We start from the raw sequence: 27230 nt of genomic DNA on the forward strand, positions 1-27230 counted from the left end.
GTTCAGAACAAACTTCTCTGAACTGCGTATCAGGAATTTAAAACACAGGAAAGCAAAGGGAAAAGCCAAAACATGGTGGGAAGCAGCTCCAAAAGCTGGAAGTGGAGCTCGAGCAGGCCGGTGGCTGTCCCTTGGAGTCCGGGCCGGCCAGATAACGTCCACCCGGCCCTCTGGAGGAAAGACAAGTGGGAGACCTGGAGCCACAGGGTCACCCAGCACCAACCGCTCCACTCCAGGATGCCAGATGCCTCCGGTGCATCCCAAGGACAGACCAGAAGAGGCACTGAGCCTGGCTGGTTAAGTTGCAGGAGGCCAGGCTGCAGACAGACCCAGCAAGGCTCCGCTTGCCTCAGAGGACACAGACAGGCCACCTGGGATCCTCGATGAGCCACTTAAAAATCAAGGTTCCAGACTGAGATTGCTATAACTGCTTCCCTTCTTAGGGAAATCCTCCTGGGGGCAAGAAACTCAACTCTACAAACAGGAGGACTCTTTGGGAGGTGGGGGAAGAACTGAGTATTTAGGGACACCCACAGGGCACCCAGCACAGAGCCTTCACCACAGTCACATGACGATCATGCTCTCACACAGCTCAGCTAGCCCACCAGCTACCCTGCTGCAAAGCTGAATCTGAAGCCAAGTCCCCTTCCCTTGAAGCCCCCCTTTCGCCCCATAGGAGGCAAGCCACCTAGAGACACGCACCCACATGCATCTTTGGGTCTCCCCATGCAGTCCACCTGTCCTGTTCAGACCTTTGCAAGCCCCAAAGTTTGGTTACCCCTAGCACTCCATTTTCTAAAAACAAATGTCTTGTTCCAGCTGGTGTTGGATTCAGCAGGACACTCCTACTTGTTTTTTTTTGTTCTGAAGCCAGATTACCGATGCACAAATGCCAATTATTCCTCCCTGGCGCATGATGTGATGCAGAAACAAGAATCACAACACACTATCAAAGGATTCAAAAAACAACAAAAATTGAATACTCCTGTAAGCACACCACTCAGCGTGGGCGTGGCCACACAGTGAATTCCAGTAACCCACCTTCTAGGAAGTCATCACATGAACTACAGGGGACAGGTGCAAGAAGACAGACACACACAAAGCACAGTAACTGCATGCTTAGCTATCAGGTGTTAGAAACCACTGCAATGTCTAACAGGCAAACACAGTCCAACCAGATGATAAAATATGATTTCATCAAGCGGTTGCACCATCATTTATGTAACACGTTCAGCAAGAAGAGATGGGCCACATGGACCAACAACGCATGACCAACAGGACAGCACCCCAGCTGACAGAAGCGACAGAATGACAGGCACGCATAGCCTGCAACCAGCCCAGCCATCCACACTCTGTTCCGATACAGGCAACATCACCTAGGGAACAGCGAGTCCCCACTCGAGGCTCACCTTAAAGGTCTTGTCCATGGATGTGGAGAGCAGCAGGTGACTTGCAGAGAGCACAGGGCACCACTGGATGCTGTTCACGGGGCCCCTGTGGCCTCTCAGGTGGAAGAGCACTTTGCTGGGGACCTGGGTCTCTCTATGCTGACCTTTCAAGTAGGGCTGGATGAACTCAGACACTCGGGGGGCCACGCAGCAAGGGGCTGGGGTGCAACCTGCAGGTGGACGCGGCGGCTCTGTGTCCTCACTCCTGCCTGCTTCCACGCTCTCCACTTGCAGCTGTCGCAGTCTCTTTGGGACATAAGGGATAACAATGTCCTCGCCTTTTTTCCTCTGAGAACAGCTGACTGTCTTCAGAAGGTCTGCGGCTTCAGACTCGCTCTGGGCACAGAGCGGTGACCTGGAGGTGTCCCAGGAGCGTTTCACTGGCTTCAGGCAGGCAGAGGCCAGGGGCAGGGTGCTGGCCGGGGCATGGCTTGTCCACAGAGAAGAAGAAGGGTGACTGGTGGGCAGAGTGACTTTCGGCTCGTTCCTAGGCCACTGGAGTCTCTGGTTAGGGCAAGATCCCTGACGGCCCCTCCCAAGCCGAGCCAGCGGGAGACGCTGCTCCCCAGCACCTCGACAGGAGGCAGGATCTGCGGGCAGCACCATCCCTGCTGCCATGGCCAGCGACCCAGATGCCCGAGCTGGCCCAGGGGCAGCAGCCGTAGTGGCTGCGCCTGTCACGCGGTCAGCACCGTGGACGCTGTCCACAGCCTCTGGCTCAGCATCCGAGTCTGAATCATCATAAGCCACCAACGAGGCCATCCTTCTTGTGCTTCTCCACAAACTACCTGAGAGCAAAGGAAGTCGAGTGTCAGAAAAGGTATGTATGGCTTGAGGAGCTCACATCACCAGCAAGTGTAAAACTGCAAACCCTATAAGGGTAAACACACTAACCAGGCATGATTCATCAGGTGTCAACTGGGGCCGGCATTGTGACTGTCCATGATGGGCACCGGTTCAAGTCCTGGCTGCTCCAGTTCTGATCCAGCTCCCTGCTAACACACTCAGGGAAAGCAGAGGATGGGACAAGTCCTTGGGTCCCAGCATCCAGGTGGGAGACCCGGAAGAAGCTTTCATTGACTGACTTCAGACTGGGCCAACTCTTGTAGTCATGTGGGGTATGAACCAGTACATGGAAGAGCTCTCTCTCTCTCTCTCTGCCCCTTCCTCTCTATATAACTTTGCCTTTCAGATACATAAATCTTCAAAACAAGAAAAGGGGGGGAGGGCGGCGGGGGAGGCTTGATGCAATAGCCTAGTGGCTAAATGCTCACCTTGCATACACCAGGAGCCCATATGGGTGCCGGTTCAAGTCCCAGCTGCCCTGCTTCCCTTCCAGCTCCCTGCTTGGGGACTGAGAAAGCAACAGAGGATGGCCCAAAGCCTCGAGACCCTACACCCATACAGGAGACCCAGAGGAAGCTCCTGATTCCCGGCTTCAGATCAACTCAGCTCCAGCCATAATAGCCACTTGGGGAGTGAACAAGTGGATGGAAGATCTTTCTCTCTCTTTTACAGAGAGAACTCTGTAAATCTTTCCAATAAAAACAAATAAATCTTTTAAAAAAATGATGTTGCTTAAAAACATGAAGACCTGGGGCTAGTATGATGTAAGGTGAATTAAGGTACCATGCGCGATGCTGACAGGCCACCTCCGAGGACAAGTTTCTGTTCTAGCTGTGTTGCTTTCAATCAAACAGATGCTGACACAAGAGGGCCCCGTCACCACACGGGAGACAAACTGCAGGCCCTTGGCTTTGGCCTGGCTAAGTTCTGGCTGTTTCAGACATTTGAGAAGTAAACCAATAGATGGAAGCATGCATGCACTCTCTCTCTCACACACACCCTGCTTTTCAAACAGATAGTCTTTGAAATTTATTTTAAAAACTAAGAAAACGAAAACTCTGGGATAGTTGAGAATAAACCTACAAAAACTGGAAGACCTACATGAACAAAACTAACATTTTTACTATAGGACATAAAACTGACTAAAAGAAAATGCAAAGCCTAGACACTTGGCTTTTTTTTTTTTTTTGTATTTATTTTTCTTATATAACAGTCAAAGAGTGATCTTGTTTCCACTGGTTCCCTTTCCAAATACCTGCAACAGCCAAGGCTGGACCAGGCCAGCCACAGGGAGCATGACCTCAGTCCAGGTCTCTCCCTGGGCCTTCTAAAACCATCCTGCGCTGGCCCCTGCCCCCTGGGTGTGCATTAGCAGGAAAACGGATCAGAAGTGGCAGAACTGGAATCTGATACAGTCTCCATACAGGCTGCAGGCGCCCCAGGCAGCACCTTTACCACGGTGCCTTGCAAGGTCAGGGTTGGCAGCTGGCATGACCACACCAAGCACACCTCCACTTCAGCCCGCAGCAGAAACGAGAGGACCAATTCCTGACCCAGGGAAGGCTGTCCGCAGCCCACCACCGGGACTGGCCAGCCCTCCTTCGCCCTCCCCCGGAGCTCTAGCCATTCTTTGCTCCCTGCCTACAAAGCTCCTTTCTCCACTCACAGCCCAAGCCACAGGCCAGGTGGAGGGCTTGACGGGCATCGGTCTACCCACGTGCAATGACAGCAAGCCTAAAGGTCTTATCCAAACCAGCCCCGTGAGACCCCAGAAGGTGAAGTCACATTTCAGCGAGTTCCACTTTTAAAATATCCCCCTCCATTGCTAAGTCACAATAATCAGGAACTCCCCACTATTTGCAGAGCTTGGTCATTTGGCCTGGAGCACAAGCTTTTAATTTTGTGCTGTTAGCAGGCTACACTGCCAGGAGGAAGCCAAGGCCCAGAGCCACAGAGCAGGTAGGGGAACAACCTCCAACACTCCAGCAAGGAACTCAGGAGCCCCACCCTAGAAAGCCACCCTGAGGGCCCCTCCCAAAGGTGGATCAGGTCAGCCACAGCACATTCTCTCCCTGGGCAGGCAGGCATTTGCCCCAGAGGTTGAGGCTGCATCTGACACCCACAGCCCATACAGAAGGCCCAGGGGTCAAGTCCCCCTTCAAATTTCAGCTTCCGCTGGCATGCACATGCACCCTGAAAGACAGCAGGTAATCTCCCAGCTACCTCGCTCCCTATACCCCAGGCCGAGAGCTGCACCGAGTAGCACACTACCAGCTTCAGCCTGGGCAAGCCCCAGCTGTTGCGGGCATTTGGGGGGTGAATTAGAATATGAAAAATTGGGCCGAGCATGGTAGCCCAGTGGCTAAAGTGCTCACCTTGCATGCCAAAGTGTAGAAGGACATTGTGACCCTAGAGGGTCAGCGAGCCCAGGATTCAGTTGATTGGATAATATTTGCATGAGAACAACCGAATGGCTGCCTTTTGTATACCTGATTGGATATCATTTGAATAAGAACAGTTGAGTGGACAGTATGTGTATGAGAACACTTGGTGGAATATACAAAAGGAGTTCCAAACAAAAGTATAGAAACCGTTGATGGGTTTTGTCGATAAGCTCAATACCTCCTCCCTTATCCCACATGACTCTCAGTGTATGAAGTCTGATACCACTAATAAACTTCAGCTTTGACCATCAATCAGAGTCCATGCGTGTTATTATCTGCGATACCAAAGATCCCACATGGGCACCAGTCCATATCCTGGCAGCCCTGCTTCCCATCTAGCTCCATGCTTGGGGCCTGGGAAAACAGTAGAGGATGGCCCAAAGAGTTAGGACCCTGCTGCACCCACGTGAGAGATCCGAAAGAAGCTCCTGGATCCTGGCTTCAGATCAGATCAGCTCATCTCTAGCCATTGTGGCTGCTTGGGGAATGAATCAGTAGATGGAAGATCTTCCTCTCTGTCTCTCCTCCTCTCTGTATATCTGACTTTCCCATAAGAATAAATAAACTCTTTTTTAAAGAGACTATGAAAAATCAATCATTTTTCTCCTCTCTTTTTTGTTCAACTAAAATGAAAAAAAAAAGACAAAATTTTTTTTAAACTTTCTAAGTAAAATGGTGACATATTGAAGACCAGCAGCCCAGGAACAGCCCTGCAGCACAGCAGCCTCAGCTGCAGCTTGCAACACTAGCCGCCCCCATCAGAGCGTGGCAGCTGCAGGCTACTCTGCTGCCCATCCAGCTCCCTGAGAACGCACACAGCAAAGGAGCAGCACAAGACATGAGTTCTTGGACCCCTGCTACCCACAAAGGAGACCCCAATGGAGCCGTGGACTCCTGGCTTCAACCTGGCCCACCTCTAGCTGTTGTGGCCCTGTGACAGTGTACCAGCAGAAGGAAAAGCTCTCTCTCCCACTCTCAGCGTTGCTGTTTCAAATAAGTAAATCTTGCAAGGGAGGTGAGGCCATCCGAAAGAAAAAAAGGGGGGCCTCCAACCCATCTGAGCCATTCCAAACCCCCAGAGAGGGTTTTCCCACCTCCTAGGAGCAACTAATCACCTTCCCATATCTAACCCAGGTAGGAACCCCAAGGCCATACAGAGCCAGCCATGCACAGTCTGTTCCACTGGCAGGGCTGACCAATCACAACCTGTTCCTGACAGCTGACCACACCCACATGCACAGTCACAGCCTAAGCACTCCTAAGAATGGGAACAGACTTCTCAAAGTTGTAATGGACTAATCATAAAGTAACCGAAATGGGACCCTGCTAACCACCTGACATTTCTCCGAAAACTTAGCCTGGTCCTAGGCCCCCATCTCCACTGCTGTGCCCAGACATCGTCCACCCTAGCACCCAATTCCTGCCCACACGGGCGCATCGCTGCCCACCGTGGGGTCCACTGCAGCCTTCACTGGGCAGCACTGCAAAGCAGCTCCATGGCTAAAGTTCAAACAGTGAAGAGGGCAGGCGCCTGGGCTACTCACCGCGCTAGGCACGCGGAGCACCAGGCCAGGGCTGCCCAGGGCTCACCAGGATAGGCGGATGTCAGCTCACAAGACGAAAACCCAGAGCAGAGGAGGTAGCCGCGGTTCATGGAGGGAGGTGCAGACAAGCCCAGGAGGAAGGTGACAGGTGGGGAACGGGGCACACCCAGGAGGGGCCGGGCAGCCCACGCTGCCGGGGCTGCTGCATTGGGATGCTAGCCCAAGCAACAGGCCCCACAGGGCAAGGCTACTCCACAGGTGCCCCGTGTTCAGAACAGCGCGGAGGGCAGGCTGGCGGGAGGGGGCGCCCACGAGGCACGGGGTGGACGGGCGGCCCCAGGACCCACGCGGTGACCAGCCCTACGCTGGGGATGGCCGGCATAGGCGCAGGGGACACGCGGGTAGCGGACCCTGCCCCAGGGACCACACACAGGGGACCGCGCGAGAAAGGGGTCCTGAGGGGCGATCAGGAGCCAGCCGAGCCGTCACTAAGAACCAGGAGAGGAGAGGACGGCAAGCCGGACGAGAGACCGGAGCTGAAAGGCGGGGACCGGGAGCACCCCGGGAGTGCACGCCACCTCTCCACCCTCCCGCCCCGGGCCCGCGGCTCACCTCACGCACCGGAAGCGCTCACTTCTTCCGGAGCCCGGCCCGCCCGCTCTAGTCCTCCCACTGGCGTTCCGCCGTGACGCTGGGGCCGCCAGCCAATCAGAGGCCGCCTCCATCCGACCCTCTACGCCCACAGCTAATAAGAGCGCAGCCGGGCCGGAAGTTTCCCAGTCGGACGGCGTTTCCACGGACGCGTAATAGGCCATCCTGCGGTGGAGCTGGTGGTGCTGACGGGCCCTTCGGAGTCTGGTAAGTGATGGGGTCATCGAGGGGAGAGTGAGGGGCAGGGGTTTCGCGCCGGGGCCGGTGAGCGCCGGCCTGCTGCCCCCCGAGGGGCGCCTGCCCAGTGCCCGGGGCTGTGCTCTCGGCCATGGTGCCCGGCGAGACGCGCAGTGACCCTTGGGGACAGACCACACACGTGTGTGTGTGTGTGTGGCCCCAGGACTCGCGGTCTTGCCCCTGCGCCGCCCCACCTCTCTGAACTGCGCCCTGGAGGAGAGGGTGAGGCCGGGGGTTACCCAGCCGGCTGTCTGATGCAATGACCGCCGCCTTGACTCTGCAAGGGGTGTCACCCGCCCACTGGGCAGCGCTGGTCCGAGGCCAGATAGTTTCTGGGAATCCGCATCGATTCTAAGAAACTGAGCTGTCCCAAGGGTGGGGTGAACAGGAAGGAAAGCATCCTTTTCTGAAAAAAAGAAACTGAAACGAATGGGGAGTTAAGGTATAAAGCCAGCTGGGACCCTGCGGGGCACCTTCAGCTGCCCCACGCCGCCAGCGGCCCCTCTGCAACAGCGACTGCCACGGCTGGTATGTACTGTCATGCTGGGCTGGCGCACTGCTAGGCTGGCGCACTGCTAGGCGTACCCTTTCATTGGCCTTCTCCTGGGGTGCCGGGGACCATCTCCCTGAGTTAAGATGCTGTGCCTTTAATTTCTTACCATGGACCCGGGTGATCCATGGGTGTTGGGTGAGCAGCTGAGGCTGGTACCACCTCATGCTAGCTTCATTTTTTTCACTGGTGCTGCGTCCTTCAGTAGTCAACAGCCAGACTTTACATGGATTTGTGTGTGGACACCAGCAACTTGCTGCCCTTTTACGGGGGCGCGCATTTGACCAGTTCAGGGGCGCAGTAGCCTTTCCTCTTAGTGTTGAACAGTGGGGAATAACCTGCTCCACAAGTTTGGGGAGCAAAGAACTCTTTGCTTATTTTTTTTCTTAAGATTTATTTTTAGGGCCCGGCACGGTGGCGCAGTGGTTAAGGTCCTCGCCTTGCACTCCCGGGATCCCATATGGGCACCAGTTCTGATCCCGGCAGCTCCACTTCCCTTCCAGCTCCCTGCTTGTGGCCTGGGAAAGCAGTCGAGGACGGCCCAAGGCTCTGGGACCCTGCACCCCTGTGGGAGACCCGGAAGAGGCTCCTGGTTTCGGATCGGCGGATCGGCATAGCATCGGCCGTTGCACTCATGTGGGAGTGAATCATCGGACGGAAGATCTTCCTCTCTGTCTCTCCTCTCTGGATATCCGCCTTTCTAATAAAAATAAAAATAAATCTTCAAAAAAAAAAAAAAGATTTATTTTTATTGGGAAGTCAGATATCCAGAGAGGAAGATCTTCTGTCCATTGATTTAATCCCCAAGAGGCCACAACAGCTGGACAGAGCTGTGCCAATGCAGACAGGAACCTGGAGGCTGTTCCAAGTCTCCCATGCAGGTGCAGGGTCCCAAGGCTTTGAACTGCCCTTGATTGATTTCTTAGGTCACTAGCAGGGAGCTGGATGGGAAGTGGGGCTGCTGGGTACGAACAAGCACCCATAAGGGATCCCGGCATGTGCAAGGCAAGGAGCCCAGCCACTAGGCTACTGTGCCAGGCCCCAGAACTCTTTACTCTCAAGAATTCATTCTCATATTCTCTGAGATGTTGCCACTCCAAAGCCACTGTCGCTACACTAGGGGCAAAGGTGGTGGCCCACCTGCTGGCGATGTTCCAGGCATGAAGAATTTTCCTGGACTACCTGCTCTCCTGGCTGCATCAGACAGGCTGTGCCTGCATGCTGGTTTGTTGGTCTCTTCAGTAGTTCTGTAATTCATTCCTTATCCCAGGTTTGTTTTGTTGTTTGTTTTTAGACTTTTTTTTTTTTTATTTGAAAAATTTACAGAAAGAGAAGAAACAGAGAGCTAGGGATGTTCCATTCTCTGGCTCACTGCCCGAATGGCTATAGCTGCTAGGGCTGGGCTGATCCAAATCCAGGAGCCAGGATCTTCTTCCGGGTCTCTGTGGGTACAGGAGCCTAGAGGCTTGGACCATCCTCCATTGCTTTCCCAGGCACCTTAGCAGGGAGCTGGATCGCATATAGGATGCCACCAGTTCTCCAGGAGGAGACTTAATCTAGAGTGCCACAGGGCAGCCCCTTATCTCAGTGCCAAGGTTGTCCCTACAGAGCAGTAGAACCTTAGCACGTGAGCACTATGTTAGATTTAGATTGGGGCGGAGCAGACACCTCATGTACGTGGTGAGCTGTCCCCAGGCCTGCCTGGGCTCCGGGCTGATCCCTTCGGGGTGAGTACAAGGGGGGAAAGTCTCCATGACTGGGCAGGCCCAGGGCTCACCCTCCACCCTCATTGAGTGGTGGATGGGATTGGGGAGGGGTGCAACCTTGGGCCTGGGGGTTTAAGCTTCCTGCAGCCTCCCGGCTGCGGGTGGGTCTCAGGACAGGTGTCTCATGCCCAAATCCCAGATGCCAGCCACCTTGTGCACGTAGTGAGCTGTACCGAAGTGGCCAGCATGCCATTTGGCCCAGGCTCCACCTGCTGGCCACCCGCCTGGGGAGCTCTGGGGTTTTGGTTCTTTGAATCACTGCTTAAGTAGCTCCAGGTTGAACCCACTGTGCCCCGGGGATGTGAATCAATCCTAAAGATTTCCAATGACAGTAATTCTTCCTTTGAAGAACTTGTAATCACTTAACAATGCTGAGCACTGAACACCAGTCCATGCTAAAGCTAAGGTTCGGGGCTTGTACAGCAGGATATTCTGTTACCTGACATGATGACGGATCAGCAGACGGGTCACATTAGACAGGGCCATGACATTAACCAGCATTCGAGAACCATATCTAGGGGTAGATTCTATGGAAGATGGGTGGGCCAAACCCTGTGGAAATTCTAGCCCCACTAGTTAGCTTAGGAGTTGGGGTAGTGATGGACTAAGCTAAGTTTGATCAAGGAGCTTGCCATCAATCACAGGTAATGGAACCCACAACAGTCTGGACTGGTCAAGGCAGCAGCACCCAAATGTGCATCCTGAATAGGGTGTGGAGTGGGCTGGGCTGCAATGTTCACCAGCTCATACAAGGCCAAATGGAAGGCCAGACTGCGCTGGGCACTGCACTAAAACCCAATGGCATGTATGAGAACTGGGTCTGGGAGTAGATCAAATAGAGGAACTTGGAAAATTCCCCTGGCGAGCCATAGCTCCCACTGGTGAAAATGTGGTCCAAACCTGGGGGTCGGACAAGCTGGGCAAAGTAGCTACAACAGCTGGCTAATGTGTGAATTGGTAATGGAACAGGATGTACTGGGCAAGACTGAGCAAACCTTGGCCTACAAGCGAAACTAGAAACCAGAATGGAGCACAGGTCATGCCGAGCTAGGCTCTTGCACCTACTGGTCTGTGTGAGTCAGGGACCCTAAGCCACAGTGTCTAAGGCATAGGCGGGTACAGGTGAGGGTCTGAGCCAAGCTGAGTCGGAGCAACAAATGGCTTGCACGTGATCTATAGCTGGGAACAGGCCCGGTTAGGGAGCTAAGGGGACACTCTAACTGGGTTGAGGTTCCCACCAAGGGCACATGGGCTGGAATGGGGCTGCATTCTGATCAGGAAACGGTTGTAGTCTCCCTTGGCACAAATGTGGACTGGGCCTGGATGCACCAAGCCGGGCCAGACTCCAACACCGTCTGGTGTCCTGGAGGACCAGGGTAGATGTGGGATGGACTAGGCTAGGTCTCAACCCCTACTGAGCCATGTGTGAGCTGTATGTGGGTATGGAGGAGCCATGGCTGGGCTGAAACATCCAACAGCAAGAACCAGCTTGGGTTGAAGGCCAGTCAGGAAAAGCCACTGATACTGCTAGGACAGGAGGTGAATTGAGTAGGGCTGGCTCATGGGCCCCCTGGTATGTGAAAAATCTGGCATTGGGAGGGGTTCTGATGGAGGAGCCTGGGTAACTCTGGCAGGACACAGACCCGGCAGGTAAGCGCAAGAAGCATGATAGGAAACAACCCAGAATAGACCATGGAAAGTTTCCCACTGGCATACTTCTGGCATGGATCGGGGGCAGACCAGGCTGAATCTGTCCACGTCATCCACTGGCAAATCCGAGCACCGGAACAGAGTGTGGGTTGGGCCAGGTTTGGTCGCAACAAAAACCAGTGCACAATATGGAATGCCAAGGTGAGGTTGCCTGTACCAGATGTGACTGCAGCGCCCATCCAGCACGTGTGAGAACCAGGAAGGGAGGGGGCAGAGCCAGCAGGGGAATAAGGGAGGGTTCCCTTGCTGGACAGCTACTCCCACTGGAGAGTGTGAGCTGGGATGGGGGCAGACCAGTCTAGGCAGGACTACAACACCTGTGCGCCTCATATGGACTAGATCAGGGAAAAGCCAGGCTGAGCTGATTATTCCTACTGGTGCAAACAAAATTAGAGTGGGTGAGGGTTGTTTGGGCTTAGCCACAGCATCAGCTGGCAGAAGCTGGCACTGGGGGCTAATTCTATCACGTCAAACCACAGAACCACCTGGAGAGTGCGTAATCTGGGAGTGAGAGAGACCTGGGAGGGAAATAGTGGGCTCCTCCCTCTGGGGTTACTACTACCACGGGAGGGCACGGAAGCTAGGACAGGGGCTGGGGTGGCTAGACAGAGAGGCACCCAACAACAACCATGAGGGGCTGGATAGTGAGCTGCTTAGATGGAACTAAGCTTCAGTACCCATCTACATGTAAGAGAGCCAAATGGGATGTGGGACAGACTGGACTAGTCTGCTACAAATACTGGCAAACCAGGGTAGGGGACGGGCCTGGTGGGGAACCCTATTGTGGGTCGCTCTGACTGGGCTGCAACTCCCACTGGTTTATGTGAGGGCCAAGTATGTCCTGGGCTGAAGCAGGATGGACTGCAACACCCATTGGTTCCAGTGGAAGTCGGGGCTGAAAACAGAACCAACCCAGCAAGTACAACCACCAGCTGATGGGGCGATGGACTGTGCTGGGCCCTGTACTTGCTAGTACATACAAGAATCTGGTCTGGGAACACCTCAGACAAAGTTTCTTTGGGGATCTCCCCAATTGAAATGCTGGATTCAGAACCCTAACCAAGAAAAGACGGAGGACGGAACAAGTCAATCAACCACCTCAGCTATGTGTTGGCAGCGAAATACTGGGCAAATGGGAAACTGGGTGGGGCTTCTCCCTCCATATCCCCCTTTACCTCAGATACATGAAGGAAACAATATGGAAATAATAGTCTCACCCACTTTCCTATAGCCCTTGAACCTTTTTACCCTGATTAACTACGTAAAGATTGTCAAAATTATAATTTAAAAAAAAATGATTGGGACAGGGGAAGATTCTAAGAAGACAAGGAAGCTTCCATATGAAAGCAGAAAAATGTATTATTGAGGAAGGACAGCATGGAAGCAGGGTGGTAAGATTGCAGCCCAGCCACACAGTAGGCAGGCAGCTGCGTTGTAGGTGTGGAAAAGGGTTCAGCCCTCCAGGCAATGGGCACCAGTCTGTTTATGCTGCTGGTTGGGAGAGGAGAGACCCACACCCATTGTATAAGGTAGCTTGGCGTGGCAGAAGCCCCCTTGGATGGTGTGTACTGAAGTGAGCACTTCACAGTGATGTTCCTACAGCTTGGCAAACTAACAGGATCTTAGGCCAAGAAACTCCATCCTGGCAGCCACAGGCTCCTTCTTAGTTGGGCTTAGTTTGTCCAGTTTTGTACCCTCGTGTTAGCCTCCTGCCAACTATTTGTGGCCCAACAATCCAGCAAGTCCTAACACAAAATTTGAATTCTTGAAAAAGAAAATTGAGAGTCAGTTTTTAAATATTGTTGATTCAGAAGGCAGGGAAACAGACTTCTATCCATTGGTTCACTTTCCAAATGCCCCCAATAAGCCAAGGCTGGGCCAGGCCAGAGCCTAGAGCATAGAACAGTATCCAGGTCTCCCACAGGAGTGACGTGAGCCATCCCTCAGGTGTCCCGAGGAGCGTCTTTGCTGCTCCAGACACCCAGCCTGGAGTCCACTCTAAAGGGCCTTTCTCACTGTCTCCCTGGAGAAGTGCTGAGGGGCCCGCTGTGCTCTCCCTACTCTGGATACTTTTGTTGCAAGTTCTTTCATGGTTACCACTTCATCCCTTTGTTTCAGACTTTCCTATCTCTTGCACAGATGAGATAAGCTGTGGAGTTTCTGTGTTAGCCTTAACCCTGTGATGAGGCAATGGAGCTGGGATGCTCTAAACCTGCCCACGTGGCACCTGTGCAGGCCTGCGTGTCTGGGGCCTCAGCGGCTAGCAGTTCCAGGCTTCATCCCAGAAATTAACAAAGAAATAAAAGAAAACGTGGACTAGGTTGGGGAGAAAGGAGACTTTACACAGTTAGCGGCTTCCACGTGTGGAGGAGTGGAAGGAGAGAGGGAGGGTTCTGGCCACCTTGTCATGAGGAAGTTGCATCCTGCACTTGACTCGTGGGGTGGGTGTCTTGACAGTGGTGCACACCCTGGGACGGACCGTGAGGTCAGGCGGGCTGCATCTGCTGTGCCCTCCACCTGCTTTCCTTCCCACGTGCCTCTTCATCAACGAGATTCTGATGTTTAAAGAGACAGTTTTCTGTACAACTCGCAGCCCAGTCCCTCTTGCTGAAATTCCCCCAAAGAATCTGTTCTCTGCTGCATTGCAGTGGAAGCCTGGCTGTCTATGCTGTCTGTGCTTTCCCAGTCATCCTGCCTGGGCCTCACCTAGGAATGTTTCAAGGCACTTTTGTTCCATATTCAACTTGTGGTTCCACTGGAAGAGACTGCAGAACCTTCCAACTACTGCCTGTGGCCAAACCTATGGGGCACCATGTTTTTGGAAGGAAAAGAGAACAAAAGGAAATTCCAGAAAGAATGACTGGAGTGCTGGGCCCATGTTAGTATTTAGTGAGGAACCCAGTTTGGGGACATGAGACCAAGAGACTTGCCTGGCTCTCCCTAACTCCAAGAGTTAGCTCAGTATCCACATGCCAAGCAGAGGCCTTCCGAGGCGTAGAGCAGAAAGCGGCCTGCAGCTGCAGTGAGAAAGAACGAGAAGGACCCAGTCCTGGGGCAGGAAGGTGACCTCCATGACTCCGAGAGTCACTCATCTGGTCCATGCTGACTGAGCAGGGGACACAGAAGGAGAAACCCGGTTGTTGCTTCTGCTGTCTGCTGCGACTGGTTGTGGGGAGTGTAAATACCTTACCAAAGTTAAGAAGGAAACGCCCAGTGTGCACAGAGGCTTGCGTGGGGAATTTGTCCCCAAGACTTTTAAGATAAAGAGCTAATGGGGGCAAGTGTAAGGCACTCCCAGCAAAGGTGCAGCTGGAAAGCACATGCGAGATCAAAGAGGCTTGGCATTGCACCTGAACTGCTGCCAGGCTCTGGACACCAGCTTCCCTAAGCCCACACCTCTTCAGATGCAGAAAATGTACAAAGACCACATTGGGGCCAAGGAGTCATTTTCATTACTTTGTTGTTTGATCTGGGCAAAGTGAAAAATGTGCAGTGACTAATGTGCAAGCCTGTTGCAGTCTGGGGTGGGAGAGTGGGGGGAAGGGCAGGTGGAGCCTGGGTCATTCTGTCCAGCTGCACGCAAGGCTGCTTCCACCTTCGCTCTGTGTTCTGGGCACCTTGTTGTCTGCATCCTTTATCAGCAGGTTCCCCTCTGGGAATTGTGATTCTCATGTCAGCCACTGGCCGTCCTGGACCTGGCTGCCACTGTCTCACTGACTTTTACAAAGAACGGGTTGTTGTCGTTGCTGTTGTTCTTGTTGTTGTTTTTAAAGATTTATTTATTTTTATTGCAAAGGCAGATATACAGAGAGGAGGAGAGACAGAGAGGAAGATCTTCCATCCGATGATTCACTCCCCAAGTGAGCGCAACGGCCGGATCCAGGAACTTCTTCCGGGTCTCCCACATGGGTGCAGGGTCCCAAAGCTTTGGGCCGTTCTCGACTGCTTTCCCAGGCCACAAGCAGGGAGCTGGATGGGAAGTGGAGCTGCCGGGATTAGAACCGGTGCCCATATGGGATCCTGGGGCACATTGAAGGTGAGGACTTTTAGCCACTAGGCCACGCCGCCGGGCCCAAAGAACAGTTTGTTAAAAGTGACACACTTTGGGAACAAATTTCACAGATGGACAAATAAAACAGTACATCTCACATTTGAATTCTTGCCTCCTAGAGTTAAGTTATTTCTGGGATAATGGTTAAGAGTGTAGACTCTAGGGTCAGGCTGCTTCCATGTAAATCCCACCTATGCTGGTTCCTTGCTATTATTTGGGTAAGTTATGCCCCACCTAAGGAATGGCTTGCTGCCAGGCTCCTGGGAGCTGATGCTTCCTGCTGCTTGGATTGCCCTCGGTATCCTTTTCCTCAAGGGGGTCACCAAAGGTCCACAGAGGCTGCTGTGGTGGGCTCTTATGTTCTGTAGATGGGGAACTGCCCCCAGAGGGCTGATGGTGACCCTGACTCCACCAGGCCTGACCTTCTGCCAAGTTAGTATGACAAGGGCAGGCTGTATCTCCGTCCAGCTCTCACTTTGAGAGCAGAGCAGCTGGTCGGCAGTGGAAGCCATTAGCTTAGTGTTGATCATGCCTGTGAAAACTGGGGAATTTGTCCCCAGGGCTTTTAAGATAAAGCTAATGGGGGGAAGGTGCAGGGGTGTGGACACCACACTGGACTGTGTGGGATGGCCTGACAGGTGGAGCCAAAGATCTGAGTGGCTAGGGTGAAGTTTCAGTCCAGTTTCCTGCTAGTGTACCTGGACTCAAGAACTTGGATCCCAGAGAAAATTCTGGGTCCTGGCTGCAGTCTGTCCCAGCCCTAGTCTTCTACTCTCGTTCTGTCTTTCATGTGAAAAATGAATGTTTGTTCTGAGATTTATGTTTTATTTTATTTGAAAAGCAGATTTTACAGACCTTCCATCTGCTGGTTCACTCCCTAGATGGCTATAGTGACCAGAGATGAGCTGTCCTAAGGCCAGGAAGTTCTTCCAGATCTCCTAGGGACTTGAGCCATCCTCTTCTGGTTTCTCAGGCTGTGAGCAGGGAACTGGATCAGAAGTGGAGTAGCTGGGACTTGAACTGTCACCCCTATGGGAAGCTGGTGCCATAGGCGGAGGCTTAGAATACTATCCCATGTCACTAGCCCCACAAACTTTTTTGAAAACAATAATTGGGCCAATGTTTCTGTCCCTGCTTGGGCTGCCGTATCGGGGTGCCTGGCTCCGGTCCCGGCTGCTCTGCTTCTCATCCAGATTCCTGCTGATGCACAGTCTGAGAGGCAACAGGTGATGCCCTGAGTCCTCCAGACTCTGCTGCCCATGTGGGAGACCCAGCTGATGCTCTGGACTCCTGGCTCAGCCTGGCCAGCCCTGGCTGTGCAGGCATGTGGGGGAGTAAGCCACAAGTGAAAGAGCTCTTTCTTTCAAATTAAAATTAAGTATATCTTACTTGAAAAAGAGCAAACAGTACTATTTTCAAATGTGCTCAGCAGTAGTAGACTTGGGTTTTTTAAGTGACTATTGATATTTATTCCCTGAGCAAGCTGAAGCGTGTTGTATGTTCTTGGCATGGAGCTGGGCTCGGGGACACAAACTTGGTCTTAGCAAAGAGGAACCCTGCTTCAGGAGTCTCAAGTCAGGCAAGCATAGCGGGTCCCCAAGTTCTCACCAGTGTTCTTCCTCTGCTTTCCAAGAACCCAGATGTCTGCTTATGTCTCTGTCTGATCTACCTCAGTACCTTTACAGAAAAGAACACCTGCTGTGATGATTGCTTCATCTCTCCCTTTCCCCACAGACTTGCCTTGACCCTGAACAAAGCTACCGGGTCAGCGTAGGCTCTGTGCTGGAAGATGGCGGACATGCGCAACGGTGAGGCAGGTGCCTCTGCCCTGGAGCTGTTCAACAGCATCACGACGCAAGGGGAACTCGTGAGGTCTCTCAAAGCCCAGAAAGCATCTAAGGTAGGCCATGGCGTGGGGTGCTCTACGCCACCTCTGTCCCTGGCGCCACTTTACTCCAAAGTGGACCTTTCCTTTTGGCAGCATTAGAAGGCCAGCAGCCTTTGAAAGCCAGTGGTTCTCCATGCCTTGTGACGTCCTCTGCTCTCTAGAACACGTGCAGGCACCACATTCTGTGGTGTGAACCAGTGCTGTGTTGGGCCTGTGCGCGCCCGCCTCCCTCCTTTATCCCCCACATCCGGCAGGGTAAATCACTGTTCTCTGTTGCCTCCTGGCCTGTCAGACAGAAAAGTCTGCACAAGTGCAGGTGCTCTTTACGTTTTGTTTTGTTTTGTTTTCCCAAATGTTTTCCATCCAAGGTTGGAGGAATCTGAAGAGGCGGACCTGGCAGAGGGTGTATAGCCGAGCCACCTTTCCCATTCCCTGCCTTGACACCCACTCGCAGTTCTTTTGCTTGCTTCTTTGGAAATTAACCTCTGTGTCTCTGAATAGCATGGGTATTATGCAGGGGATTTCAAAAAGTCTGTGAAAAAAATGTAATTAACTGATAAGGTTATTTTGATGCAAAACATTTTTATAAGCATAACTTTTTTCATAATGCACATTCTTCTGTGGCCCTCTGGAGACCACTCACACCACTACTACCTCTTGTCATGTCTGGGGCTTTCACTGTTGACCTGGGGGTTTTAAACACCTCCGCATGCCTCCAGTCTCCCGGCACATGCGGCAGTAACAGGTCACTGTTACTGTTGACATTGTTATGACTGTATAAACACTGTGCACAGCTGAACCATCAAGTAGATGCGAGTTCTTTTCCTTTCCTGATCAACTTCTGTTTTCTCTGGAGTTAATATTTGTCTCAATTTCTGTTTGCTTGACTGTTTTATGTACTGATAGCTACTAGGTTTGTGTCACCACAGGCAGCAACAAAATGCCCTAGCAACACATTCTCAGAATGTATCCTGTTGTTGGAGGATGCGTGACTGTCCTCAAACTCCCTCCAGTCGACTGAACCTGCTCTGCATGCACACACGCTGGCCCAGCTGTCATGTCCGTCTCCTTGGGAGATCTTGGGAGCCATTGCCTGCTGGCTGGTGCCTCTCGCCTGTACGCTGCGTGCAGCGGAGCCCTTCGCTTCCTTCGGGGCTTTCCTCCTGCTGTGTCTGCTGGGTCATTTTTCCTTGATTTACTTTTGTTTTGGCAGAACAGCTCTTGCATGGCTTCTGAGGATTGTAGTGAAAGTGGAAGAACTCTGCAGATCTTACTTGTCTTAAAGCATGTGCCCTTTACCTCACACTCGGCCAGTGTGGGTTGCAGGTCTCGAGTGGGACTCTGAAGCCCCTGCTGCATGGCCTACAGAGTCACTGTGGAGGCATCAGGCATGATTCATGCTTTCTCTCAGGAAATCGGAAGGATCTTGCCAGCGTCCTGGCAGGGCACAGGCTCCCTGCTGCCCTCGGAGTGGCTCCCCAGAAGGCATGGTGCTGCATTGACGCGTTTCTACAGGCATTTCTGAATCAGAGTGTTCCCCAGAGCTTCCTATTGCTTCAGTTTCCACTTTGCTTTATTCTCTTAGAGATCATTCCTGCCTTTCTGGGCTTGCTGCTTTCCTCTGGTTTTATGATTTCTAACTCCCTGGAGCTTGTTTATGGCACACTGTATTCATTAGGGGCAACACCAGCCTGCTCTCTCCAGGTCTGTGCCAGCCTTCTCTCTAGGTTGGTGCCAGTCTGCTCTCCAGAACAGTGCCAGCCTGCTGTCTCCAGGTTGGTACCAGCCTGCCCTCTCCAGGTCGGTGCCAGCCTGCCCTCTCCAGGACGGTACCAGCCTACTATCTCCAGGACGGTACCAGCCTGCGGTCTCCTGGTTGGTGCCAGTCTGCTCTCTCCAGGTTGGTACCAGCCTGCCCTCTCTAGGATGGTACCAGCCTTCTCTCTCCAGGTCGGTGCCGGCCTGCCCTCTCCAGGACGGTACCAGCCTCCTGTCTCCAGCATGCCTAGGTGTCCCGCCTTACACTCTCAGGCCATGCCCAGCTAATGTCTCCTCACCTGCCGTTCGCATCAGGGTGACCATTAGCCACTCAGCTGTCCGCTGGCTCTCCACCAGTGCTTTCAGGGACCAGCACTCCCACCGTGGGTGCTCTGGGTTTGTAGGAAGGCCTGGGCTCACCTCTAGGTTCTGCTTTCTGGCTGCACTAGGCTTTATCAGGCTGTGCCTTCAGGAAGGTCCTGGGGCTTGCCCTGGGCACTCTTGTCGTAGCAAGGCCATTCTCTCTGCGAGTTTGTCTGCAGCGGTGACACAGCTTGCCCTCATCACCTGTTCTCTTCACCTGATCAGCCCCCATGGCCTGCTTCTTCTGGAGCCTGAGGGTGGGCTACCATGTGTTCACAGTATGTTTTCAATACACCGTGTGTTCACTATGTGCCAGTCTTACGTACATCCAGGACACTTCCTTGGCAGTGGAAGGTACTTCTTGAAGAGACTTTCTACCAGTGCTCCTGTTTCCATGCCATGTGTCTACACCACACTCTCTGCCCTAAGCCCCCAAGGGCACAGGCGGCCAGCTGCACAGTGGAAGAGCATGGTCCCTGCTGTATGCATCCGTGACATTGAAGCATTTGTTTTTCTCACATGTTCATTCCCTGCCACCCATCAGTTTTCAGCTTCCATAATTTTGTGGCTCTTGTCCTCTTCCTGTTACCTTTGTCCTCGTGAGTCTGTATCCCCCTTTTGCATTTATTTATTTGAAAGGCCCAGGGCCAGGGAGAAGGAGATCTTCGAATCATCTTGTTTCACTGCCCAAATGTCCACAACAGCCAGGATGGAGCCAGGCCAAGGAGAGCCCTGCAGCTCTACCCGGGTCTCCACGGGTATGGGGTAGTAGAGGCTCCAGTTCTTGGGCCGTCCTTAGCTACTTCCCCCACTGTGCATTGACAGGAAACTGAGTCAGGAATGGAGGCAGGAGTGGATCCCATGCTCTCCAGTGTGGGATACAGGCACCCAAGTGGCAACTTAACCCATGGCACAGTGCTCTGCTTCCAGTCCAACTCCTGCAAGTGATGACCCAAGCACTTGGTCCCTGACAGCCAGGTTGTTGCAGGCATTTGGGGAATGGACAGCAGATGGAGGACATGTACCTGTCTATCTGATTACCTTCCAAATAAAATGGGAAGAGGAAGGGGGAAACTCATCAATTTGACACAATGAAGTGGACTCGCCAGTGAGAGATCGGTGATACTAGGCTAAATTAGTTTAAACCAAAAGTCTAAAATAAGTAAAGGACTCATGTTGACCATTCCCTCTGTGAACCCAGATTAGGGGTTTGATAATGGTATTTTGTTTTAACCACTAAATGTTACATTTGAAAAGCATTTAATAAAATGTTTTTAGTTAGTATTTTTTCTTAACTATAGTCATATTCATTATTTTAGTTAACAGAACATAACTCAGTTTAAATTCCAAGCATATTCACTGGCTAATACCAGCACAGGAACATGCAGGGGAATTCAGAGGTTATACAATGAGACTAGAATTAAATAATGAAATATTCAGAAGTAAATTTATATTTAGCCCTTAAAGTTGTCTATAGTACAAACACTTGATGTTTTAGAAGTTCTCTTTTTTATATAAAATATGATATATTTTTTAAAAAGCAGCATGACACAAAGAGAAACAGATCTCCCATTCATTATTTGACTCCCCAGATGCCAGGAGCAGCCAGAACTGGGCCGACCTGAAGCTGGGATCCAGGAGCTCCACCTGCTCTCCCACCTGAGCAGCAGGACCTGAAGCAATTGAGCCTATCATGGGTTGCTTCCAGTAGGAAGCTGGATGGGAGGCAAAGGTGGCAGCCGCAGCCAGGCACTTCAGCTAGAGGTATTCCAAGCAGTAGCTTACCCTGTTGGCCATGGCGCCTGTCTCTTCTCCTTTACTCAGAGTAAACCTTTTAGATTGGAACATGCCATTTGACTCAGAATGTGGTGGTCATAAGCAGGCAGCTAGTTGAATTTTCACAAAACAACCACACCTGTGTGAGCATCACCCAAGTCAGGACCCAGCCTGGTGGCACCTGGAGTCCCTCTCCTACACCTGCAGGTGCTTCCTGACTCCTGCCATGCTGGAAAGTTATGTCTGCATGAGCTCTGTGGGTTCAGGTAGGTGACATTTTTGGTCTCTTCAGAACTTCAGCTTCCAGATGCTGTTCCGGTGTCCTGCTCCGTGTTAGGTTGAGAGTGACAGCAGGCAAGGCCGGCCTGTGTGTCCTTGAGCAAGGGCATGGAGTCACAGTTAGACCAGCTTGAGTAGGAACTGTCTGCCAGCACACCTAGTGAGGGAGAGATGCTGACTTAATGCATGTCATACAAGAGGAAGCCTACAGGCCCAGCACGGTGACCTAACAGCTGAAGTCCTCACCTTGAACGTGTCAGGATCCCATATGGGTGTGAGTTCAAATCCCGGCAGCCTCACTTCCCATCCATCTCCCTGCTTGTTGCCTGGGAAGGCAGTCAAGGATGACCCAGGGCCTTGGGACCCTGCACCTGCGTGGGAGACCTGGAGAAGGTTCCTGGCTCCTGGCTTGGGATCAGCACAGCTCTGGCCATTGCAGTCAATTGGGGAGCGAATCATCGGACAGAGAATCTTTCTGTCTCTTCTCTTTGTATATCTGACTTTGCAGTAAAAATAGATAAATCTTTAAAAAATAAAATAAAACAAACCTTTAAAAAAAGGAAGAGTCTTTCCATAATCATTCAGGACCTGTTCGCTGTTGCGACAGCCAGGCACTGTAAAGGTGAGCTGTGTCACACTTGCCGTCTAATAACCTAGCAAGCACCTTAGCTGTCGTGCTGCTTGTGTCTTTGGGGTTGATTCCACAAATCTGACTCATTTGCTTGATGAATTGCAGATAATTCTGTAATCTGTAGCACAGATCACTCAGAATAACAGTTCCCTATGACCTAGGGCTGAAACTGGAGAAGTGTGTCTCTAATGCAGGTGGTGTCGGGGGTCCTCCAGTGGGCCACCCATTTGGTGATATATTCTGTGTAAACTCGACATAGGTGGAAACGTTGTGTATTCCCCCAGCAAGCCAATTGGACTATCTAGTCTTTGTGATCTAATCCAGCAAGGGCAATTACTAGAGCAGAGCTTTCGGGCATGGCATGACTAATGGTTTAGTTAAACCTGCTCTGTGAATGCCAGGCTCTTGCAGGTGGCCAGGGCAGGCTCCTGGGAGAGGTCTTTAATAGATTTTCAGAGCACCCAAGGGTGCATTCTACATTTGTTCCTATTTGCACTTGTTTGTGCTTATGTTCATTTTGAAACAACATGAAATACTTATGATAACTGGATAAAATTCCAAACTTTCCTGGTTGAATCTGTGCTCAAAACCTAAGGTATTTTCCCCTTGCCTTTATCTGTTTCAATGTTACTCTTACCATCTTGGGCATCATTTGTTGAGTTTCCTAAATATCCATTACCTTGCGTGTTGTCTGGTGTCACGTCCTGCATATGAGCTGTGTGGTAAGCAGCATGTCACCATGTTGTCCGTGTGTTTATAGTAGAAATCCATCACACTGACAGAGCAGGTGTTTGAGCCACGGCTTGCTGTGTTACCTCCCCTCCAGACCCCGTTACCTCCCCCCCCAAGACCCTGTTACCTTCCCACCTAGACCCCGTTACCTCCCCCCAGACCCCGTTACCTCCCCCCCAGACCCTATTACCTCCCTCCAGACCCCGTTACCTCCCCCCCAGACCCCGTTACCTCCCCCCAGACCCCGTTACCTCCCCCCCAGACCCCGTTACCTCCCCTCCAGACCCCATTACCTCCCCCCAGACCCCGTTACCTTCCCACCTAGACCTCGTTACCTCCCCCCAGACCCCGTTACTTTCCCCCCAGACCCCGTTACCTCTCTTGAGTGGAAAGCAGACAGGGCAGCAAGGCCCGCCTCATGGTTTGTCAGGAGGCAGTGAGGTTGTGTGTGTAGAAGCAGGAAGATCCCCGTCACCTGCCAGGCACTCGGTAGCTGCTAGCTCTCAGGGCTCTCTTTGCTTTTTCTTTATTTCTGCAGGAGGAAATTGATTCTGCAGTCAAGATGCTCCTCTCATTAAAAATGAGCTACAAGGCAGCCCTAGGAGAGGATTACAAGGCAGACTGTCCCCCGGGGAGCACGGCCCCCGACGGGAGCAGTGAGACCAATGGCACGGACAGCAACGAGGACTTCGTGGACCCGTGGACAGTGCGGACGAGCAGTGCGAAGGGCGTCGACTACGACAAGCTCATCGGTGCGTGCTCTACCAGGAGAGGCTGCAGTGCGCTGACTCCATGCATGCTTTCAGTTTCTGAATTAGTTATTATTAATTAATGATAAATCTAGTGATACTTCAATACAGGGAAAAAAAAGATCCTAAAACCTTTGGTTGTATATCACATTACCAAAGGAATATTCTTCAGTATAACAATATAAAACTTATTTCCAAATAGTGGTCTGTGGAAATTCTTAGGTTAGTGGATGTTTTCTTCCCTTTTTGAGGAATTAGAAGTTGGAAAAGATCTATTGAAATGGGTATCTTTGCAATATTGTTTTATTTCATGGTTAAAAGCAGGTGTCTGGACTGTGGTCTAACATGTTAAGTTGCCACCTGCAACTCCAGCATCCCATACGAACGCTGGTCCTGTCCCAGCTGCTCCACCTCCCATCCAGCTCCCTGCTGATGCGCCTAGGAAAGCAGCAGGATGGAGCACCCAGGTGGGATACCCAGAAGAAGCTGCTGCCCACCCCTAGCCAAAGAGACCATTGAAGGAGTGAACCAACAGATGGAAGAACTCTCTCCTCCATGTAACTTAGAGAGAAGCGTGGCCATTCATCGACATCACGCCCTCACTGTCAAGGCCTCCTCGAGGCTTGACCTGCCCAAGGCCAGCCACTACTGTCCGGCTGAGGAGCACTTACTCCAAGGCCACGCGTAGTGTTCAGGAAGAAATGAAACTAAAGTGGTATCTTCTCCATTTTTTTGGATTTGTTTGCTTACGTATTTGAAAGACAGAATGACAAAGAGAGGGAGAAAGACGTCTCCCCCCTGCTGACTCATTCCCTCGAGCACAGCTGCAGAGCACGGACTGGGCTGGGCCAGGCCGGAGCTGGGACTGCAACCTGGGATGCCAGCAGCATCACCCTCACACCCCTGCCCCAGCCGGAATTGTTTTTGTTGGGGTGAAAGCTGTTTCCCATGGCTCATGCACAGACTGTCAGGGAGAGAAAACTCACTTCAGGAAGCAGACATTTGTTCTGGGCAACAATTAAAGTAAGAAAACGAATGGCTGTCAATGTACAGAAATTATAACTACGTGTGTGTGTGTGAATACGTGATTGCAGAAAGTGCTCACTGGGTTGTGTTCTGGACACATTTCCCATTAGAAGTGAATCTCAAGCCAAACATTTTGTTCAATAGTTTGTCTCCCTTTGTAGGTCACGATCTGGCTTTCCGTTAATACAAAGACCTTGCTCTTGGTGAGGCCTTGGGTTCAACTGCTGAGCATTGTGCCTGGATCAAGTTCACTCCCCTCATTTCAGTAAAAGCTGAGCCCCCAGCCCTAGGGAAAGTCACCTCTTTGTTCTGGTTTTGTTTCCAGTCCAGTTCGGAAGCAGCAAAATTGACAAAGAGCTGATAAACCGCATCGAGAGAGCCACGGGCCAGAGACCGCACCGCTTCCTACGCCGAGGGATCTTCTTCTCCCACAGGTCAGGGGTGGGCACCCGACCCTCCCCACCCTCGCCCTCGCCCTCTCTTTGCCCTGTGCCCACTGCTGCAGGAAAGACACCTTCTGTGCCAAGCCACTGAGCTCACCATGGAGCACGCCCGCACAGCCTCCCTTGGGCCCCCTGCTCTGCGAGGAGAGTCCTGCCAAATCACATGCTGTAAACTTTAAAATGTTGTGAGAACAAGAGGGATTCATATTCCACATCTAACATTTCCGTGCAGTAAACGATAGGCTTTCTGAAACTGGATAGCTGTTCCCTTGTTGTACTAGCCTAGATGTAAATGATTTCAAATGAGAAACTAACAGAGTTCCGTGACTGGCACATACGAACCTCAATGGCAAGCGGGTTCCGGGCTTTCTGCCTCTCCTACCCCATAGGTGACCCCGGTGAGGCAGGACCATTTGCTAACCTGTGGTCCTGGGATTTAGGATCCAGAGTTGGGTTAAAGTATAGAATTCAGTATATTTTAGTCTATTCACAGTTGTACAACCATTATGGCTGTATAGTTCTAGAACATTCTCATCTCTCGACAAAAAAACCTTGACCCCTAGCAGTGGTTCCCCACTGCCCCTTCCCTCCAGCGGCCAGCCACCAGTCCTCTGCCTTCTGTCTCCATGGGTTGAGTTTACCTGTTCTGGAATTATACTAACTGCAGCTGCTTTTATTTTTTAAGTGTCCCCCACATCTAAGGGCAAAATCATCTGTCATGAAGCTTCTGTGTGATAACACGCTGGCTGTCCCGTAGCTTCCTGAGTACAGTCCTCAAGTGAGGCACAGTGCTCTGTGGCTGTGCCTTCACATCACCCCAAGCAAGCCACCGAGAACAGCAGTCCATCTGTACTTGTCCATCTTCGTTCCCAAGTAATATTCCATGGGGGCGGGTTCCGTAGCGCTGCCCTGAGCGTGTGCGCTGTACAGGTGTTTGAGTAGTCTGTGGTTTCACTTCACTTTGCTGTATTTCTACAGGTAGAGTTGACGGTTTGTGTGGTAATTCTGTCTTTAATTTTCTGAGGTGCTGAGAGCCATTTTCCATAATAGCTGTATAATTTTACTTTCACCCAGTGGTATACAAGAGTCCTTTGCCCACTGTGTGCCATTTTCTGGGTTGTTTCTGCTTAATGCTGCCATCTCCTTGTGGTTTTAGTTTGTATTTTCTTAATGTCCATGCGAGCATCTTTTTATGTGCTTATTGGCTATTTTTATTTCTTAATAGGATTGTCTAGATCCTTTGCCTCTTGTGAATAGGTTGTCTTCTAATGGGGTTACAGTTGTTCCTTAATAATTCTGGATGCTAGCTTCTTGTCAGCATCTGATGTCATTTCTCCCATTACACAGTCTTGGTTGGTAATGTCCCTTTGAAGTTTTCTTTTGATGAAGCCGGTTTGTCTTCTCTTTCGTTGCTTGTGCTGTCAGTGTTACAGTTCAGAAGCCTTTCCCTAATCCAAGGTCACAGTGGTGCACCCTGTCTTATTCCAAGTTCTGTGGTTTTAGCTCTTCCACGTAGGTGTCCGATCTTGTCTCGAGGTTATTTCTGTGTTTGGGTGTAGTAGGGCTCCAACTTTATTCTTTCACTATTGAGCTTTCTTGGCGTCCTGTTGAGAGCCAGCATCATTCCTAACTCCCAGTCCTGTTCCGCTGATTTATGTCTTTCTGCCAACTGTACAGTCTTAATGTAACTTTGTAGTGAGTTTTGAAGTTGCAAAATTTTAACCCCACAGCTTTGTCCTTTTTCAAGATTATTTTTGGTTATTCTGAATCCTTTGCATCCTCATAGGAATTTTTGGATCAGCTTTTCCCATCCTGTAAAAAGACAACTGGGATCTTCCTGGGGATTGTACCAACCTGTAGACTAGTTTGAAAGCTGTTGCCATCTTTAAGTGTTCAGTCTCCTGACCCACGGGTGTGGAATATCTTCGTGCTTACTTGGTCTTGGGTTTCTTTTCGTGTCTTTTGTAGTTTCCAGTGTGCTTGTCTCACATATCCTTGCTTAGATTTATTCCTCAGGATTTCATCTTTTTGACACTGGTTAAGATGGCGCAGTTGCTTAATTTCATTTTCTGCTTGCTGTTTGCCACTGTTGAGAAACGCGGCTGCTGTTGGTATTGTGATGATATCCTGAAACGTGACTTGGTTTCTTTGTGCTAGTAGTCTTTATTTCTTGTTAATAGTATTCATCCATAAACTCTTCCGCGCAGATCATTATACCGCCGAAAAATGAAGACCATTTTACTTCTTCCTTTCCAGTTTGAACTTACTTGTTGCCTAATACTCTAACTTGATCTTTCAGGACAAAATTGAGTAGTGTTGAGAGTGGGCCTTTGCTCTT

The 27230-nt window shown here is 51.4% G+C and overlaps 2 protein-coding genes across 5 annotated transcripts in view; one reads left to right on the top strand and one right to left on the bottom strand.

The window, feature by feature from the left end:
• Window positions 1–6869, bottom strand: part of WDR25 (WD repeat domain 25) — a 121958-nt gene extending 115089 nt beyond the window's left edge. For both annotated transcript variants that reach the window (XM_040975059.1, XM_040975058.1), the window contains exons 1-2: window positions 6283–6869; window positions 1410–2236 (exon numbers count right to left, since the gene is read on the bottom strand). In XM_040975059.1, the coding sequence (XP_040830993.1) occupies window positions 1410–2210 (801 nt within the window). In that variant the 5' untranslated portion in view covers window positions 2211–2236; window positions 6283–6869. The remainder of the gene's footprint in view (window positions 1–1409; window positions 2237–6282) is intronic.
• Window positions 6870–7053: 184 nt separating this feature from the next.
• Window positions 7054–27230, top strand: part of WARS1 (tryptophanyl-tRNA synthetase 1) — a 30825-nt gene continuing 10648 nt past the window's right edge. For 2 of the 3 annotated variants that reach the window (XM_040975060.1, XM_040975062.1), the window contains exons 1-4: window positions 7054–7140; window positions 16982–17147; window positions 23213–23426; window positions 24775–24883. In XM_040975060.1, the coding sequence (XP_040830994.1) occupies window positions 17037–17147; window positions 23213–23426; window positions 24775–24883 (434 nt within the window). In that variant the 5' untranslated portion in view covers window positions 7054–7140; window positions 16982–17036. Of the gene's footprint in view, window positions 7141–7303; window positions 7699–16981; window positions 17148–23212; window positions 23427–24774; window positions 24884–27230 lie in introns of those variants that run through there. The other variant, XM_040975061.1, reaches the window with a different exon arrangement.

The sequence above is a fragment of the Ochotona curzoniae genome, unplaced genomic scaffold (genome assembly GCF_017591425.1).
Source record: "Ochotona curzoniae isolate NIBS_2020 unplaced genomic scaffold, NIBS_Ocur_1.0 contig_2688, whole genome shotgun sequence".
Lineage (NCBI taxonomy): Eukaryota > Metazoa > Chordata > Mammalia > Lagomorpha > Ochotonidae > Ochotona > Ochotona curzoniae.